Genomic DNA, 18,382 nt, shown 5'->3' with positions numbered 1-18,382 from the left:
AAGACGTAATCATAGAAACAGGCAAAGTAGTCGTTATCAAGTAATCAGTCCAACCAGGCAAACAGAGCAAAACAGTAATCCAAAAATCAGTAATCCAATAAAGCAGGCACAATGGTCATAACAACAAGGCAATGGGAAAAATGCTTGGTAAGGCAGTGAAACTGGCAATACTTCGCAAAGTAACAATGGAAGGCATGGCTATTTATATAGTGTAAACAGGAAGTCACCATAGAAGAAATGGTTTAATGTTAGTATTCAGGAGAGGGCTCCCTCTGGCGGTCGTCTGAATGAATACCACCCTCATTCGTTACACTTGACTCTGCAGGTACCAATTTGCCTTATGGCAATACTGTTTGACGTGCTTCATGTTTTTTAAGAATATAATGTCAGATTCCAGCGGTTTCACTCGAGTGTTATGAGTATACTATATACAACAGTTAGTTGCTGTCCTCAAATCTGATTGGACAAGCGACATTTCAAGAATGCTGATATTCAGTATAACAGCACTACGCTTCACTCTTTGTATCACTTGGCTTGTGTTATTGCTTAATTAGTTAACCTCCAATGACAGCAGGAAATGTATCTGGATTTTGTCACTGCATCATGTTCAGTTTAAAGGGATGGTCATCATTTACTCACTACTTTCTTCCGAAGAACACAAAAGTAGTTGCTAGGCAGTCACCACTTTCATTGTATGGAAAAAAAAGATGCGATGAAAGTGAAGGGTGACAGAGTAACATACTGCCAAACATCTCTTTTGTGTTCCATGGAAGAAAGTCACATGGCTTTGGAACAACATGAGAGTACGTAAATGATAAAAAGCTTGATTAAAGATAAGTAAATGCTAAATAAGAGGAATTTATATGAAAATATAGCTCTTGATGGCACTAATGTAATTATTGATTACATTTCTTTATTATTATTGGTTGTGCCGAGTGATTCCTCATTAACAGGGTTAAATATACAGACACTGAACTTCAGTAAGCTTTCAATGAAGATGAGTACATTCAGCGCAGTGATATTATTTTTCTCCACAAAACCACATCTGTCTCTTGTCAATCATGTTTTATTAAGAGAGATAGATAATTCTGCTAGATTTGCTTGAATCACATCTTTGAATGTACTTCAGAGATGCCTGGCTGGTTGAAAGTGGCTGTGTTGAAAACGACCCAGTATTCTCTAAACTTTAACATCAAAGTTTTTTCCCTCTGCACAATGCTCTGTTAACAGCAGCATGGCACATGCTGTGAACTAATAAATGAGAGCAATTACAAAGCAAGTTCATTTATGTCACATACTCATACTGTTCTGGAAGCAACATACGTGTCAGCCACAATTTTGGCTCATGACAGATTACACAGCATGACAAAAAAGAAAGAAAAGCAACACAGCACATAATTTCCATTTGTTTAATGAATCTAAATGGTGTCGTGCCATGGCACACTTTAAAATATGACCATATTGTGTTCTTGTTCTAGAAAAGAAGTGCTTTGAACATTTTCTAATAAATTTCAAATTAAAACTATTGCTTTAGTACTCATTTCCCAGCCTAAAATTATACAACTGTGTTTAGTGAACTTTGGTGATATTAAATAAGAAAGGACTTATTTTAATGGAAGCATATGTTTTTTTTTTTTTTTTTTTTTAATCTTATGAATTTGTTCCAGTAAACAAGGAAATTTCCTTGACTCAGTTTTTATATTGTGATTATTGGCAAGTTTTTCATTCGGTGTGATCCTAAAGATTTCTGATTACTAAATGTTAGTTGTGGAAAGTAAAGAAACAATTCACATGAATATTGTTCTTATACAAAATTTAAAGAGGCCCTATTATGCTTTTTGGGATTTTACCTTTCCTTTAGTGTGTAATATAGCTGTTTGTGCATGTAAAAGGTCTGCAAAGTTACAAAGCAAAGTCCATGCAAAAGGGAGTTACTCTCTCCCACAGACAACACTGCTCAAGAACTACACGCAACGGCTGGATTGTAGTCCAGCCATTTCTTCCGTAAAGTATCTACATCACTATGTAATACATTTGCATAATACCCGCCTAAGGGCTACTTTGGCCCACCCTCAAACAAACGTAGTTTTAGCTGAGGCCAGGATGAGTTGGGTTAGTGTTGTCACCATGTCGAGAAGATGCTGTTTTCTTCACTGCAAAAGCAAAACCAAAACCAATTTGTTTGGACTTCCAAAGGCTGTAGAATTGAAGAATCAGTGGTTAAAATTTATTTTAATTATTTAGCAGTACAACCACAACCAATGCTGGATTTTCAAGATGATTACTCCTGAAAGATGGTGCAGTTCCCACTTTGTTGGGACAAGCTGTAAATACCTAAAGAACTGAGGTCTGGGAATCCTAAAATGTTGAACCATATTTTCAAAGGCTCTCAACACTCCACTCTCATATAGGTCACTGAGCATATTAACCTCCCTCACAATCCACTCTGACCAGCAGAAAGGGGACTTATTAATACATAATTTTGGGTTCAGCCATATGCTCAAGGCAACATTTAAATAAATGTCTGAATTAAACATTCTGGACACTTTTGTCCATACTGAGTGCAAATGTGAGATAACGGGGTGTAACTTCTCCGGTTAGTTTAATAGAAAGGCTTTGCAATGGCGAAATAGGGGCAAGAACTTCCTGTTTAATACAAAACCAGGGAGGGGCTCTCTCAGGTGGAAGCAACCAATGAGCCAAATGTCTGAGACCGAATGCATAATAATAAAACAAAATATTGGGTAGGCCTAGCCCACCTTTGTCAGTCGGCCTATGTAAATTATTAAAATGTATTCTGGGATGCTTAACATTCCAAATGAAGGTCTTCGCTATGCTATCAAATTGCAAAGAGAGGGGGACATCTACAGGGAGAGATTGTAGCAGGTAGTTGAATTTTGGAATACAGTTCATTTTAATAACATTAACCTTCCCAATCAGTAATGAAGCCCACCTGCCCACATCGCTCGAAAACCTTTTTATTAAGGGGTCAAAATTAACTCTAACTAAATCACACAAATTTTCTGGGAATAAAATGCCCAAATACTTAATGCCCTGTTTGGGCCACTGGAAGGCGCCTGGCTGAAAAGCCATTACTGGGCAGTACACTGTCAGAGCCAAAGCTTCGGATTTAGACCAATTGATTCTGTATCCTGAGAACTTAATAATTCTGTGCAGGCAAGGTATAGACCTAGTGGGGTCGGAGACGAATAATAAAATATCATCTGCATAAAGCAAAAGCTTATGCGTCATACCTCCCACCACCACCCCTGGAAAATCATCTTCCTTTCTTATCGCGCTGCTAATGGTTCCAGGGCAAGAAAGAACAATAATGGGGAAAGAGGGCAACCCTGCCAGGTGCCCCTATCCAGAGTAAAATAATCTGAAATTAATCTATTTGTTTGTACTGCCATTACCAGGTGTCTATAAAGTAACTTAATCCATCCAATAAAAGTATTCCTGAACCCGTATATTTCCAAAATCATAAAAAAAATTTAAAAATCCCATTCTACCATATCAAATGCCTGAGATGGCAGCGACCGGAGTCTGATCATTCGCCACTGACCACATGATATTGATGAAATGCCTAATGTTATCAGAAGAACTGCGGCCCCGAATAAACCCCACCTGATCTATATGTATAAGAGATGTCATAATTTATCCGTTAGCCAAAATTTTTTACAATATTTTTACATCTAGCTGGATCAGGGAAATTGGACGGTAACTCTTACATTCGCTTGGATCTTTGTCCTTTTTAAGAATCAGACTGATCTGTGCTTGTGTCATGGTTGGTGGAAGCTTTCCATTCTTTAATGATTCCATATAAACTTATAACAAAAGTGGAGCCAGTTCTGTAGCATAAGATCTAAAAAATTCAGCGGCAAAGTCCTCTGGCCCCGGAGAATTGCCTGTAGGCAAGGCCTTAATTACCTTGCCAAGCTCCTCCAAGGTTATCTCAGAATCAAGAGAATTCTTTTGCTCAGTCATCAGTTTAGGGAGTTCTAATGGTTCCACAAAATTTCTAATATCTTCATCAGTAGATAAAGACATGGAACTATAGAGATGAAGATAGAATTCTTTAAAAGCATTATTAATATCAATGGCCGAGGTAAATATTTCACCACCAGCAGATTTCGCTGAGGGAATGGTAGAAAAAGACTCTCTCTGCTTTATATATCTAGTCAAAAGCTTTCCTGCTTCATCCCCCGACTCAAAGTATGACTTTCTTGCCCTGAATAGCCAAAACACTACCTTCCGTGACAAAATAGTATTATATCTATATTTCAGTCGGCCATCAGACGACATTTGGTGCTTCAGCTCTGCCTCTGCACTTTTAATATTCCCTTCCAACCCCATGAGTTCTCGTGCTTTGGATTTTTTGGTGAATGAGGCATACTGTATGATCGGACCCCTAAGAACCGCCTTAAGTGCCTCCCAAGCCACGCCCACAGAGGATACTGAGGACCAGTTGGTCTCCATATATACATTGATTTCAGCCTTTAACATTCGTTGGAATTCATGATTTTGCAAAAGGGATACATTAAAAAAAAATCTATTCTAGAATAAATCTTATGGACTGATGAAAAAAATGTATAGTCCCTACTAGGTGGGTTCAAAAGTTTCCAAATAATAAAAAATCTGTAAGACCAAAATTTGTACACATCCTGTGAAGCGTCAGTGTTGCTCTAGGGGGCTTACACACTTTTGCTTCACTATGATCAAGGACCGAATCCATCAATAGATTAAAGTCTCCTCCCAATATTATATCATGAGGGGTGCCAGCGGCTTGCAACATCCCTTCAAGATCTATAAAAAGCCCTGATCATCAGCGTTAGGTGCATAAATATTAGCCAAAATAAAACTTTGCCCCTGAATTTCTGCTAAAACAATAATAACTCTTCCTAATTTATCTTTAATCTGTTTGAGACATTTGAATTGTAGATGCTTACTTATCTGTGTAATGACTCCCCTGCTCTTACTTGAGCCAGCACTAAAGAAAACATGTCCACGCCATATCTTCCCAAATTTTTCAGCTTCCTGCAGGGAAAGATGCGTTTCTTGAAGAAACACTATATCATTTTTCTTACGTTTAAGAAGAGAAATAAGATAATAAATAATCTATAAAACAAACTCCAGCCAATAGGTGTTCAGTATCCTCGGACAGTCAAACGAATGTTCAGTGAGCCGGCCCATTCGGCTGCAACATGAGTGCAACAAATGACCTAATCACTCCAATGTCTTTCAAGAAATACTCCACAAAACAAACTCCAACCAATAGGAGGCATAAGCACAAAGAACGTGCAGATTTATCCACAACACTGTCCCGAAGGAGTGTTACTACACAAAACAAACTCCAGCCTCTAGGCAGAACCAGCACAAAAAGAAACAAAAAAGGCGCTCAGTTTCCTTGGATGGTCAAGTGAATGTTCAGTGAGTCGATCCACTTGGTTGCAATGTGAGTACCACAAAATAACTTACTCAGTCCATTGACCTTATGAAGGACATTGCTTGCTGGGGATATGTAAATATTTTATGGCCATCCTTGGCATCTATTCTCAATTTGGTCGGGAACATCAGTGCAAAAGCGACCTTCCATTGATGTAAGAGTTTCTTGCATTCCTTGAAGTGATCACGTTTCTCTCTTGTCGAATTCGCAAAGTCTGAGAACAAGAAAATTCTGTGGTTCTTCCAAGAAAGCCTTCATTTATTCCTTGCTTCACGTAACACGAGATCTTTATCGGATGATCTCAGAAATTTGGCCAGAATTGATCAGGGCCTGTCTCCCTTAGTGGATCGCAGAGCCGGAGTGAGCTCTGTGAGCTCGCTCGATTTCCAGCTTATGGCCTGTTATGTCGAGCAGACTTGGAAAGAGCCCATCCAGGACCTTCTTCGGCCTTTGGAATTCCAACAATATGGACGTTATTCCGCCGACTGCAGTTTTCCATATCTTCCAACTTCTCCAGACGTGTTCCAAATCCACCTTGGTCACTAGCGGATTAGCAGCTAATTCCCTCTCTGATGACCCCAGATAATTGATCCATTTCTCGACATCCCCCACTCTTGTAACCACCTCAGTGAATATTGTCTCCATGGCAGTGATCGATCGACATATTACAGCAAGATCCTCCAAGTCAGCAACGACCTTCGTCAGCATTGCCGACATGTTCAACAATTCTCGCTGAATTTCCTTCACTTCTCTGGCCAAATCGACTCCTGGGCTTGCGGCCTGCTCAGGGGCATCAGCTTGAGCACGTAAGTGTCTTTTAATGTCTCCAGAGCCCAAGGATTTTGAATTCTTTGACATATTGTCTTCATAGAACAGTTAAGGATCAGGGTGTATCGAATCTCACCGGTTTATAACATAAAAAATATTAAAACTAGCAAAATGCGCAGAGCTCGCCGTTCACACATTCGAAACTCACATGGCGTGATGTCGAGTCCGGAAAGGGGGGCTTTAAAGAGACAGGACCTAAATCAGAGTGTTTCAACCAGATGATGAAAATAGGTTTAGCAGAATTGTACAGTATGAGAAAAATAATGTGTTTTTTGAACATTAAAGCATGTAAACCTATTCTAGTAGACCCTCAAAATAAAACCATGAACCTGTAAATTAGCATAATATGGGTTCTTTAATTTAGATTTCATTCAGCAGAAAACTGTTGGGTGGGGTGAGGTGTTAATATAATTGTCACCCAGCACTAAAGTGAAAATCTGAACAGAATTATGGTAAATTGTATTTAATGACTTCAAGAGTGTCAGATGGTGTTTCTCCATTGTGCTCTTTAGGGATGAAAGCGATATTGTCAACAACACATTAGTGAAACACTGCTCTGTCCAATCTTGAGGAAACAGTCTGATAAAAAAGGTAATTTGAGTGCCAAAGGTGAAGAGGGAATCTTGTTAGACCAATTAAGCTGAATGAATCCATTAGCCATGCCATGGTGTAATTTATATGTTCTCGTGAGTATATGGAGAGTTCTTATTTTATTATGTTGTATTTTCCTTTTAAGACTGAATCACATCATGTAAGAGTAAGAAAGAAACACTTCTGGTCACGTTTTGCCCTTTTGATGCATATAGTCAGTCTTAGCTATACATGGCACAGTGCCCATACATTATTTCTCAATTTCAAATCACCTTGCCAGCCCATCATGGCAGCACATCACTAGATCACTTGAGCAAATGTGTGCAGAGTGTTACAACGTGCATTGACTCCGCACAGTAGTGTGACTCTTGGACAGGAGAGACCTTTTGAAGACTCCTTCCCCACAGTTCCAGACCTGGATCTCATTAGCTGGGGGATGTGGTACATTAGAGAGCTCTGCCTCTATTACCACATCTCTGCATCCTCCTCTGCCAGAGGTTCAAACCAATCTACCAAGGCAAAAATGTCTCTCTGTTAATCATTACTGGGAAGCTGTGTCTGAACATTGCTACCTGTACACCTATAAGGGTAACAAAATATACACTTGGAGAGAAAACCATAATCAGGTCCAATTCATGAGAGGACCATTGGCCACTGAAGCATTCTGCCATTTGCAGGGATTCTGAGCTTAGTGTTATGCAAACTTGCATCACCCCTCAGAAGTGTTGTGGCATGGTCTATTGAGAAAATGATCTGTCATAGTTGCCCAACTGAACTAGTTAAGTCCAGCATGAATTTCCATTTTGGTCAAGGCTGGTCTAGCATAGTCAAGATATTCACCAGCAAATTTAAGGTGATGAAGCCAACAAGCTTTATCTATCTACATTTATGCATTTGGCAGACACTTTTATCCAAAGTGACTTACAGTGCCCTTATTACAGGGACAATCCCCCTGGAGCAACTTGTCTTGCTCAAAGACACAATGGTGATGACTGTGGGGATTGAACCAACAACCTTGTGCTTACCAGTTCAGTGTTTTAGTCCACTACACCACCACCACTCCATTTATCTATCTGCAGAAGCTGGTTGACTTTGATGGTCAAGCTAGTTATGAAGCCTAGTATAAGTACAACCTAGCGTAAGTACAATATTAGCATGAATCAAATCTGTTACTTTTGTTACAACCGTGATGAGTAGTGTGTGCTGTCAAAAATGGCCGACATGGTCTTGTTGAAACACGTTTCTATAAGTACCTTTTTGAAAAATGACTTCTACGTGGCTTGTTGTACAGATCGCAGCAGTTTCCTGATGAAATGAACTCTAGAATTGCCAAAAGAACAATGACTTTTATTCCCTTTCACACAAATATCGGGTAAAACGGCAGATATCAGGTCTTAAACACTTACTGTTTGCCCTGTTCCTCACACAATGCTGTCTTATGACATCAAAACACATTTACTGTAGCACATAATTTATTTTAAGGTTTACATTACATAATCTACATTCACAAACTTGTTCAAGTGTGATCAAATTGCACAGTAGTTCAACTGATAGAGTGTTGTACTCTGCAATGCAGAGGACACCGGTACAAGTCCTGTAGAGCATGCAAGTCAATAGAAGCAGAACAAAATGACATGGTTGCTAGCAATCACGTTTACACAATCACATTAGGCTTTTATGACACTATCAGTTAGGTTTAAGGTTTAGGGTAAAGAGGTTAGTTTTGTTGATTTAAAACTCAATAGCACATAAACCATAAAAACCTCATCCATTTGGGAGAAAAGTTTACTTACTTTTAGCACCAATCAGTGGACACATTACCTCGGAACTGTCACAATATGTATAAGGAACTACATAATATAGTTTTGAAAAAATGTCACTACATTCATGTAATTTTCTGAAAATGGCATATAATGAAGAACTCAGATAGTTCATTTTTCTCCCTTGTGGTGAAAACAGGAGGCCTCAACAGTGACTGGCGAAATACCTAAACCGAGTTTTGCATTCTGGGAGGGACACTTTTAAGAAGATGGAAGGACAGAACTTGAACTTCGTGACCAGCTCGCATTCATCCTCAACATGCACCAGAACATCTTAAGGTCTTTCACATACACACTTAATCTGATATCTCCCAAAGCCATGGTCCAAATTCTTCAATATTACTGGTGTTTATTGCAGGTACCTTGAGAATCATAACAGATGTGGCACTACCGAAAACCATTTGAGCGGCCAGAACCCACTAAGAAATTATTGTAATGAAAGTTTGAAGATACTCATTAAGAAGGATGTGCTCACATAACTCCAGTTGTAAGGAAAATAACTCAAAGAATGTTATGAGGCCTGCTATGCTTGGTCCCACAGTTGCACAGTTGGAGCAGTGTGGGCTTGTTAGCCACAGCAATCATGAAGAGTACTTTTTAAATGGGCATTTAAATCAGGCAGTGCACATGGAAGGTCTGAAAATGTGCAGCCTCTCTGAGTCACCTGTGTCGATAACAACAGGTGATCTTGATTTGGTCTGTTCCACAGAAAGTGCCATTGGGTTGTATATCAATGGAGTAAAGAGTGACTCATCCTGCAGTCTTTCAGTTGGAGATAATCTATCAGAAGTTACCAATACCTTGTCCCCCTCCTTATTCTGCTCTTCCGTGTCCACGTCATCTTTCAATGCCTTCTCTCCATCCTTCTCTTCCCCTTCCTCCAGCCTCTCATCTGGCTCTTTGTCAGAGTTGTGTCAGAACTCTTCATCTCTTTCAACCCTCTGTGGTCCATCTGAGGAACAACAGGACCTTCTCTTCAGTTGTACACAGCAGCAGCAGGACAAACCCCCAGAAGTGGGTCTGTTTTCCAAATCTGCCAAGCAGGAACCTGTTGCTGAATTTCAGATTTGTAACAAGAAGCTTCTACAGTTTGAAAACAAGGAGGAACTGCTTCGGTATCTCTGCTCTGACTCAAATGCAACCATGGAGCAAACCAGGCACCTTAACATTTACGGTTGTCAGACAGTACCGTCTAAGGAACTTCCAATACTGCATCAATGCAAGAATGACTTGGGACTGAGCTGGCCGCATGGAGATGAGGGAATGAATGGCCACCTGAAAGATGAACAGCCATGTCGGTGGATGGATTGTCGGGCTTCTTATGGGCAGAAAGAAGAACTGGTGAGGCACATAGAGAAGGTTCACATAGATCAGCGAAAAGGGGAGGACTTTACCTGCTTCTGGGCAGGATGTGTCCGTCGAAACAAGCCCTTCAATGCTCGATACAAGTTGCTTATTCACATGAGAGTCCATTCTGGCGAGAAACCCAACAAGTGCATGGTGAGTTTTATATCCATATTGTATCCACAAATGGGTATCCCACTTTTTTTTTTGAGCAGTAAAGGCAAAAATCCCATGTTTTTTAGAGAGAGGTCTATTAAATATGTTAAACATATATAACATATTATCATAATCTAACATAAGATTGAGATAGTATGAAAAGTAGCTAGTTGTAAACACATCAAATGTCTGTTACCCCCTCCTGACCATTGCAACTGTATCCAGCTCATACAAAATAATATTTTTGTTATAGTCTATAGATATTGATTTTAAATCTAAAAAATATTATATTGTGAATTATTAAAATATTGGGGTGGAAAAAAAATATTTCCCCGTGTCTCACATGTGCTTATAAATTAATAGAAATTCAATAGAAAATAAAACAACATATAACATTTATTTTGACCTCTGGATGTGGACAAACAACATTTTCTGAAGGTTAAGTCCACTGAACATTTGGTGGAAAAATTCAGATTAGCTTAGTTTTTTAGCAGTTTCAAACCCTATTTTGTACCCTTTTCTTGGAACTCATTTGAATTTTGTGCCAGCCTTTGAACACAGTACATTTTAATAATACTTATAACTTTATCAACAAGGATTAACAACTGTAAATACAGTTTTAGTTTAAAACTATGCCAATTCTGTGATTTAAGTGTTTATAATAGAGAAAATTGACATGTGGTCCCAATCTCTCTTCATCTCCAAAGATTTTGCATTGCAGATTTGAGAGATTTAGAAATATTATTGTTGTTTATATTTCACATACAAATTGTATTTGTGAGAGTTGCCTTCTTGGAGATTGCAATGATTAATATTATCAACTCTTTCCATGACAACTGTGGAGAAGCAATCTTTCAGTTTTAAATTTTAAGATTTTAGACTGATTCATTGCCTGGTTGCTTTTAATGCGGTCAACAATTGTCACTAGAAAGTACATGCTTTTTGCTTGTGAACAGCAAAAATGTATGCTAAGTTATAACAACATAAAACCCATTAAACACTGTTCCGTCTCTTTTGAGATATGCAGAGCATTACATGCTTTTAGATTTTATGGAAGACAGAGAAAATAATCTCCTAAATCAAATACTTTGATGAAGTTGTGTTTCATATTCTTCACAATGAGCAACATAAGATTTAAAAAAAAATTTTTTTTATGTCAGGTAGCCATGGGATATAATTTCATCTATTTACGGTTTTGTATTTTTATTTTTATTTTGTTTTTATTCCTTGCTTTAATGATAACCAGAGCACTATAATTCAGGAAGATATCAAATACATATGCTGCTCTCTACTGGCTTCCATTAGGTGAACAATAAATATTATGTGCTTGTAAGTCATAATGATCTTGACACATACGTACATAGATTTAGAATTTGTGACCATCAATCAAGAGTGAATAAATATGATTTTAAAATTTTGTATGTTTTAATATGATTCTTAAAACAGCACAGCCATCAAATATAAAATGATCAGCCATATGGATTTTATAAATAAAATATGCTTGTAGATATATGATGAAGATTCCATTAAAGTAGGGTATAAAAGTATACAAAAAGTAAAAGTATATTGTGTGCAGTAAGTCTGATTTTAACATAGACTCTGAGGGTGTTCTTTCTATTCATACACATACAGTATATACAAGAATAGTGTACTTCACTTGTGAGTGTACTTTACCAAATGAATAAATATAAACATAAATGTGTACTTAATTTAAAATTTAAAGTTGTAAACACAGAGATGCAAAGATGCTCAATGAAAGCTTTTTCATTTTTCATATAACCTCATCATGACATCACACCTGTGATGGCCAAAATGTGTTTTATAATTTTACAGAATTGCTCCAACCATAAGTCTGCATGACTGCTGCTGCCACCTTGAATCAGCTGGACTTATTACTGACTCCCTCGCTGGCCTGTCTCCAACTCAAACATCTTTAGCAGAGGCATGCTTTAACAGGAACCAGCTTTGAACATGCTCTGTTTAATAAACTTGTAGAGTGGCATGTGCGTCTCTGTGCCTGTGTGCGGATCTTCAGAAGAGGCCTTAAAATGTGCATGAATTGGGAACATGAATAGCACTTATTACGATTTACAACGAAGAGATGAGAACAGTTTTGTGTGACTTTATATCTTTAGTTCCCCAAAAAGAATTTTTCAACATGAGTCTCTGTCTCTCTCTGTCTTGTCTCTATCTCTTCCTACTTCTCATTAAATGGATTTGCTATATACTGTATTAACCCCTGCTTATAGCGCAAAGCATTCCGTGGTATCTGCCACTAAAGCATATGTCATAACTTGCATGCATATGTGTCTGTACATGAGAATTCAATCAGGGGACCTGAATATATTAAGATTTTATGCTACTTTGAGGGATTTTTCTCATGTGCCCATGTTTATTTGGGTGTTCTCTTGTAGTTTGAAGGCTGTAATAAGGCATTTTCCCGTCTGGAAAACCTAAAGATCCACCTACGCAGCCACACTGGTGAGAAGCCTTACATATGCCAGCACCCCGGCTGTCTCAAGGCCTTCAGCAACTCCAGTGATCGAGCCAAACACCAGCGGACACACCTGGACACTGTACGTATGACCATGCCATTCTCACAGGTCAAAACACACAAGCCATTAATTAATGTCTTAATAAATATAACAATGTATGGATGTATGTATTTCTTTTTAAATCATGAAATATGTTCACCATGAATATACACTCAATAGCCACTATATTAGGCACTCTTTGTTGAATTCATGCCATGAAGATCTTAGGCTTTTTTGGGGGCAAATAAGGTCCAACCTAGAAAACTATACAGTATTTATTTATGTTAAAATCAGAGGCGTCATGCACTTTTTGTTTTTATCCTGAGGGGGCATTTCCAGTCATTGTACTGATTCACTTAGTGTTGTAGCTGAGATAAGACATGACCAAAGACAAAAAGAGCAATTTTTAACATCTTTGTTGTTCTTCGTATAAATGTAAGATGTATTAGTCTAGTGCTACAGTTGTCATCTAGCGCAGGGGTTTTCAAACTGGGGTCCGGGGCCGCATAGGGGTACTAGGGGGTCCCTGGAAATTTCAGAGAACAATAACTGTAAAAAAAAATTAAATAATAATAATTGATTTTAATAACCTCCTAATATATCTTAATATCTTGTGACTTTCGTAAAATGGCAATATACTGTAAAAGGCAATTATTTAATGTTGTCTTTATAATGTCATGTTTACATTTTTTTTTTTTACACACTATAAATGGGTCGTTGTACATGAAAATATACAGTTGAAGTCAGAAGTTTACATACACCTTAGCCAAATACATTTAAACTCAGTTTTTCACAATTGCTGACGTTTAATCGTAGAAAACATTTCCTGTCTTAGGTCAGTTAGGATCACTACTTTATTTTAAGAATGTGAAATGTCAGAATAATAGTAGAGAGAATGATTTATTTCAGCTTTTATTCCTTTCATCACATTCCCAGTGGGTCAGAAGTTTACATACACTTTGTTAGTATTTGGTAGCATTGCCTTTAAATTGTTTAAATTGGGTCAAATGTTTTGAGTAGCCTTCCACAAGCTTCTCACAATAAGTTGCTGGAATTTTGGCCCATTCCTCCAGACAGAACTGGTGTAACGGAGTTAGATTTGTAGGGCTCCTTGCTCGCACACACTTTTTCAGTTCTGCCCACAAATTGATTGGATTGGATTGAGGTCAGGGCTTTGTGATGGCCGCTCCAATACCTTGACTTTGTTGTCCTTAAGCCATTTTGCCACAACTTTGGAGGTATGCTTGGGGTCATTGTCCAGTTGTCATTGTCTCAGTTGCGACCGAGCTTTAACTTCCTGGCTGATGTCTTGAGATGTTGCTTCAATCCACATAATTTTCCTTCCTCATGATGCCATCTATTTTGTGAAGTGCACCAGTCCCTCCTGCAGCAAAGCACCCCCACAACATGATGCTGCCACCCCCATGCTTCACGGTTGGGATGGTGTTCTTCGGCTTGGAAGCCTCACCCTTTTCCTCCAAACATAACGATAGTCATTATGGCCAAACAGTTCAATTTTTGTTTCATTAGACCAGAGGACATTTCTTCAAAAAGTAAAATCTGTGTCCCCATGTGCACTTGCAAACTGTAGTCTGGCTTTTTTATGGTGGTTTTGGAGAAGTGGCTTCTTCCTTGCTGAGCAGCCTTTCAGGTTATGTCGATATAGGACTCGTTTTACTGTGGATATAGATACTTGTCTACCTGTTTCCTCCAGCATCTTCACAAGGTCCTTTGCTGTTGTTCTGGGATTGATTTGCACTTTTCGCACCAAACTACATTTCATCTCTTGGAGACAGAATGCGTCTCTTTCCTGAGCGGTATGATGGCTGTGTGGTCCCATGGTGTTTATACTTGTGTACTATTGTTTGTACAGATAAACATGGTACCTTCAGACATTTGGAAATTGTTCCCAAGGATGAACCAGATTTGTGGAGGTCCACAATTTTTTTTCTGTGGTCTTGGCTGATTTCTTTTGATTTTCCAATGATGTCAAGCAAAGAGGCACTGAGTTTGAAGGTAGGCCTTAAAATACATCCACAGGTACACCTCCAATTCAGTACACCTCCTATCAAAAGCTAATTGTCTAAAGGCTTGACATCATTTTCTGGAATTTTCCAAGCTGCTTGAAGGCACAGTTAACTTTGTGTATGTAAACTTATGACCCACTGGAATTGTGATATAGTCAGTTAAAAGTTAAACAATCTGTCTGTAAACAATTGTTTGAAAAGTTACTCGTGTTATGCACTAAGTAGATGTCCTAAAAGACTTGCCAAAACTATAGTTTGCTAATATTAAATCTGTGGAGTGGTTAAAAAATGAGTTTTAATGACTTCAACCTAAGTGTATGTAAACTTCTGACTTCAGCTGTATACAGTAGATGCCTTTATACTTTAAGAAGGGGGTCCTTTGCAAAGGGACCACCATATTTGAGGGTCCTTGGTATCAAAATGTTTAAAACCCCTGCTCTAGCGTGCAAGGAGTCCCAGGTAAAAAAAAAATATTTTTAATGTTAATGCATACAATTTTTTAATATAGCTAAATTTGAAAGCCATTAATCACCATGCATTTTCATTGTATGGTAAAAAAAATAATTACATTCAAAATCCATTTGGCTCAAAAATGTGAGAGGGTCAGCATTTACATTTATGCATTTGGCAGACTTGCAATTGATTCAGGGTATACATTATTCCAGTATATGTGTTTCCTGGGAGTCAGACCCACAGCCTTGGCATTTCTAGTGCCATGCTCTATTGTATGAACCACAGGATGTAGCAATGGGCACGTGTCTCCTCAGTCTGAATGGACATGACATTTCTGGTTCAAATATGTTCACTAGCTCTTTCTGTTTACATGTTTAAATGAAATGCACTTTACATGTAGCCTACTTTTTTCTCTCCTTTCACCACGCCTAATTTATTTCTCCTCACGTCTTTCCCTTTGTCTTCCTGCTCTAAGGCATTAGGGTATATATCAACCATATCACCACTAATGAAAACAAACAAGCGAGGGAAGCTTACTTGTCTTTTTTTCCAAATGTAGTAGTCCCCTAAAATAACAGGGATTTATTTACACTAAATTCAGAGTAAGGAATTATAGTCCATCACTGCGGAGAGATCTTCTTTCACTTTAATGACTTGAGGAAAAAAAAAGAGCGCCACTTCAGCGGCTACCAGTCCTGGTTGCTCATCTCTCTACAGCTTTACCACTTCAGGTCTCATGCCAGCCTGTAAAGCTGTGTAACAACCAGCCCGCATGTGATATCTGTTTCCTCAGCACACTTAAGTCAACAGAGCTGATTTATTCAGAGCAGGGTGGTTTCATTCACTGCTGTCAGTAAGCTTTTGATGGCAGCTGTGGCACTTAAGGTTTTGTTTGACACGATAAATAAGCTCACCCAACCTCCAGCTCATGATGTCCATGCATCTGATGAGCTTTGTTGTTCTGTCCTGAATTATTTCCAGGAAAAGATGAATGCTGTCTGCCAGTGCTTTATAGATGAGGCTTCAGATTTTAGTTTTATGCCAGACCACTCTTGTCAATATTTGTCTAGTTTTACCTACAAACCCCTCCTCTATCAGTGACTTAATACTGAAGTCCAATTCTTCATCTTGCCAACTTGATCCTGCTCCCACATCCCTCCTCAAACTCTGTCATCTCTGCACATATCTCACATTTCTTAAACAGATCTCTAGCTTCTGCTTCTCTCCCTTTACCACTTTAAACTGCGGCAGTAACTCCATTATTTAAAAAACCTAACTTGGACCCTACTGTTCTTTCTAATTTTCGCCCTATATCTAACTTACCATTAATTTCCAAAATATTGGAAAGAGTTGTTGCCTCCCAGTTACAATCTTTCCTTGTTCAAAATGATCTTTTTGACCCCTTTCAGTTTGGCTTTCGCCCATTTCACTGTACTGAAACCGCCCTTGTAAGTGTTGTCAATGACCTACTACTCACTAGTGACTCTGATTCTCTATCCATTCTTCTATTATTTGATCTTAGTTCTGCTTTTGATACCGTTTGCCATGAATTACTTCTCTCCTGCCTCTCGGATGTTGGTGTCACTGGTGCTGCTCTCTCCTGGCTTTCTTCACACCTCTCGGATAAACAGTTTTACATTTCAATACAAAATTATCAGTCACCTACTGTTTCCCTGAAATTAGGTGTCCCTCAGGGATCGGTTCTTGGACCTCTATTATTCATTATATATTGTAATGTGGAGTGGAAGTGTAAGAGAGAAGATGCAGGAGTAGATTCTTTAAATCTTTTAATAATAATCGCTGGAGTGGATCAAACGCTGGAGTGGAAACAAACAACAAAGTTCAACATGCTAACATAACACAACGTAACACTTCATTAACACAGCGTAACACTTCAAGGACTGACAAAGGAATGGGCAAAACTAGAGGATATATATATATATATATATATATATATATATATATATATATATATATATATATATATATATATATACAAGTAACTAATGAGGGAATGGAAGGCAGGTGCGGATGATGATGAACAGATGGAAGTGATGAGGGAAGTGAACTATAGGAGATGTAGTCCAGGGGAAAACTTCAAAATAAGAGTCCTTGAAGAAAATGGGGGAAGGTAGACTGTGACATATATATACTGCCTTTGGGTCAACTCATTCGCCGCCATGGTTTCAGTTAACACTGTTATGCTGATAACAATCAAATATGTACAGCTTGTAGATCTGCTCCCACTCTCTAGACCGGTCCACTATCAACATGTGTAAATGAAATAAAAAAATGGCTTAACTCCAGCTTCCTAAAATTGAACATGGATAAAACTGAGATCATTATTATTGGAACACCAACACTTACGAAAAACATTCCTTATGACTTTGGTTGTGATATTTATGGCACTTTCATCTTTAAACCATCCAATACTGTAAAAAATGTAGGTATCATCTTTGATCCCTCCCTCACTTTTGAAGCTCATATTAAATCTGTATCTAAAATTGCCTTTCACCTTTGCCGCATTGCTCGCCTTCGTCCCTTTATCAGTCTCAAAGACGCCGAAACACTGGTTCATGTATTTATATCCTCACGTCTTGACTATTGCATAGGGTGACCATACGTCCTCTTTTCCCCGATATGTCCTCTTTTTCGGACCTTAAAAAAGCATCCGGCCGGGATTTGGCTTTAGTTGCATTATGATGTGCATCTGGTCTAATACTTCATTGTGTGTGGGCGCATATTTGCATTGCTTTAACCCCTCTTTGTAAGTCCTGCATTCTCGCACATCAATTGGTCGATTATAAGCAACTATTGGCCAAATTCCTGCCTGTCAATCTCTCCATGAATGCGCAAAACGCTGTTGTGTTCGGCATCAAACAGTTGCTTGACAGTAGCAGCAAATGACAGTTGAGTGGAAACAATGCCCAAACGAAAGTGCAAATTTACAGAAGATTTGCACTAAAAATTCCCATGCTTTCATCCAGGTCGAGATCCGTGAGAAGCAGAATGTATGACATGTAAAGCTGGCACTTATGTGTCATTTGCTAATAAAGGTGCAAGTGATTTAGAAGCACACTTTAGCTCTGCGAAGCATAAAGGGTCAGCAAAAGGTGAAAGTTCATCAGGTAAATTACCAGACTACTTTTTGCGACCGGGTAAAATTGTTATCACATTGCTTCA

At 38.5% G+C, this 18,382-nt stretch overlaps 1 protein-coding gene across 1 annotated transcript in view; it reads left to right on the top strand.

The window, feature by feature from the left end:
* LOC127440460 (zinc finger protein GLIS1-like) overlaps positions 1 to 18,382 on the top strand; it is a 43,952-nt gene that overhangs the window by 9,263 nt on the left and 16,307 nt on the right. Inside the window, exons 2-4 of the mRNA XM_051697039.1 lie at positions 8,825 to 8,964; positions 9,044 to 10,185; positions 12,600 to 12,761. Coding sequence (XP_051552999.1) covers positions 9,151 to 10,185; positions 12,600 to 12,761 — 1,197 coding nt within the window. The 5' untranslated portion in view covers positions 8,825 to 8,964; positions 9,044 to 9,150. The remainder of the gene's footprint in view (positions 1 to 8,824; positions 8,965 to 9,043; positions 10,186 to 12,599; positions 12,762 to 18,382) is intronic.

Source organism: Myxocyprinus asiaticus, chromosome 5 (genome assembly GCF_019703515.2).
Source record: "Myxocyprinus asiaticus isolate MX2 ecotype Aquarium Trade chromosome 5, UBuf_Myxa_2, whole genome shotgun sequence".
Classification (NCBI taxonomy): Eukaryota; Metazoa; Chordata; class Actinopteri; order Cypriniformes; family Catostomidae; genus Myxocyprinus; species Myxocyprinus asiaticus.
This window is presented reverse-complemented; position numbering and strand designations above follow the sequence as displayed.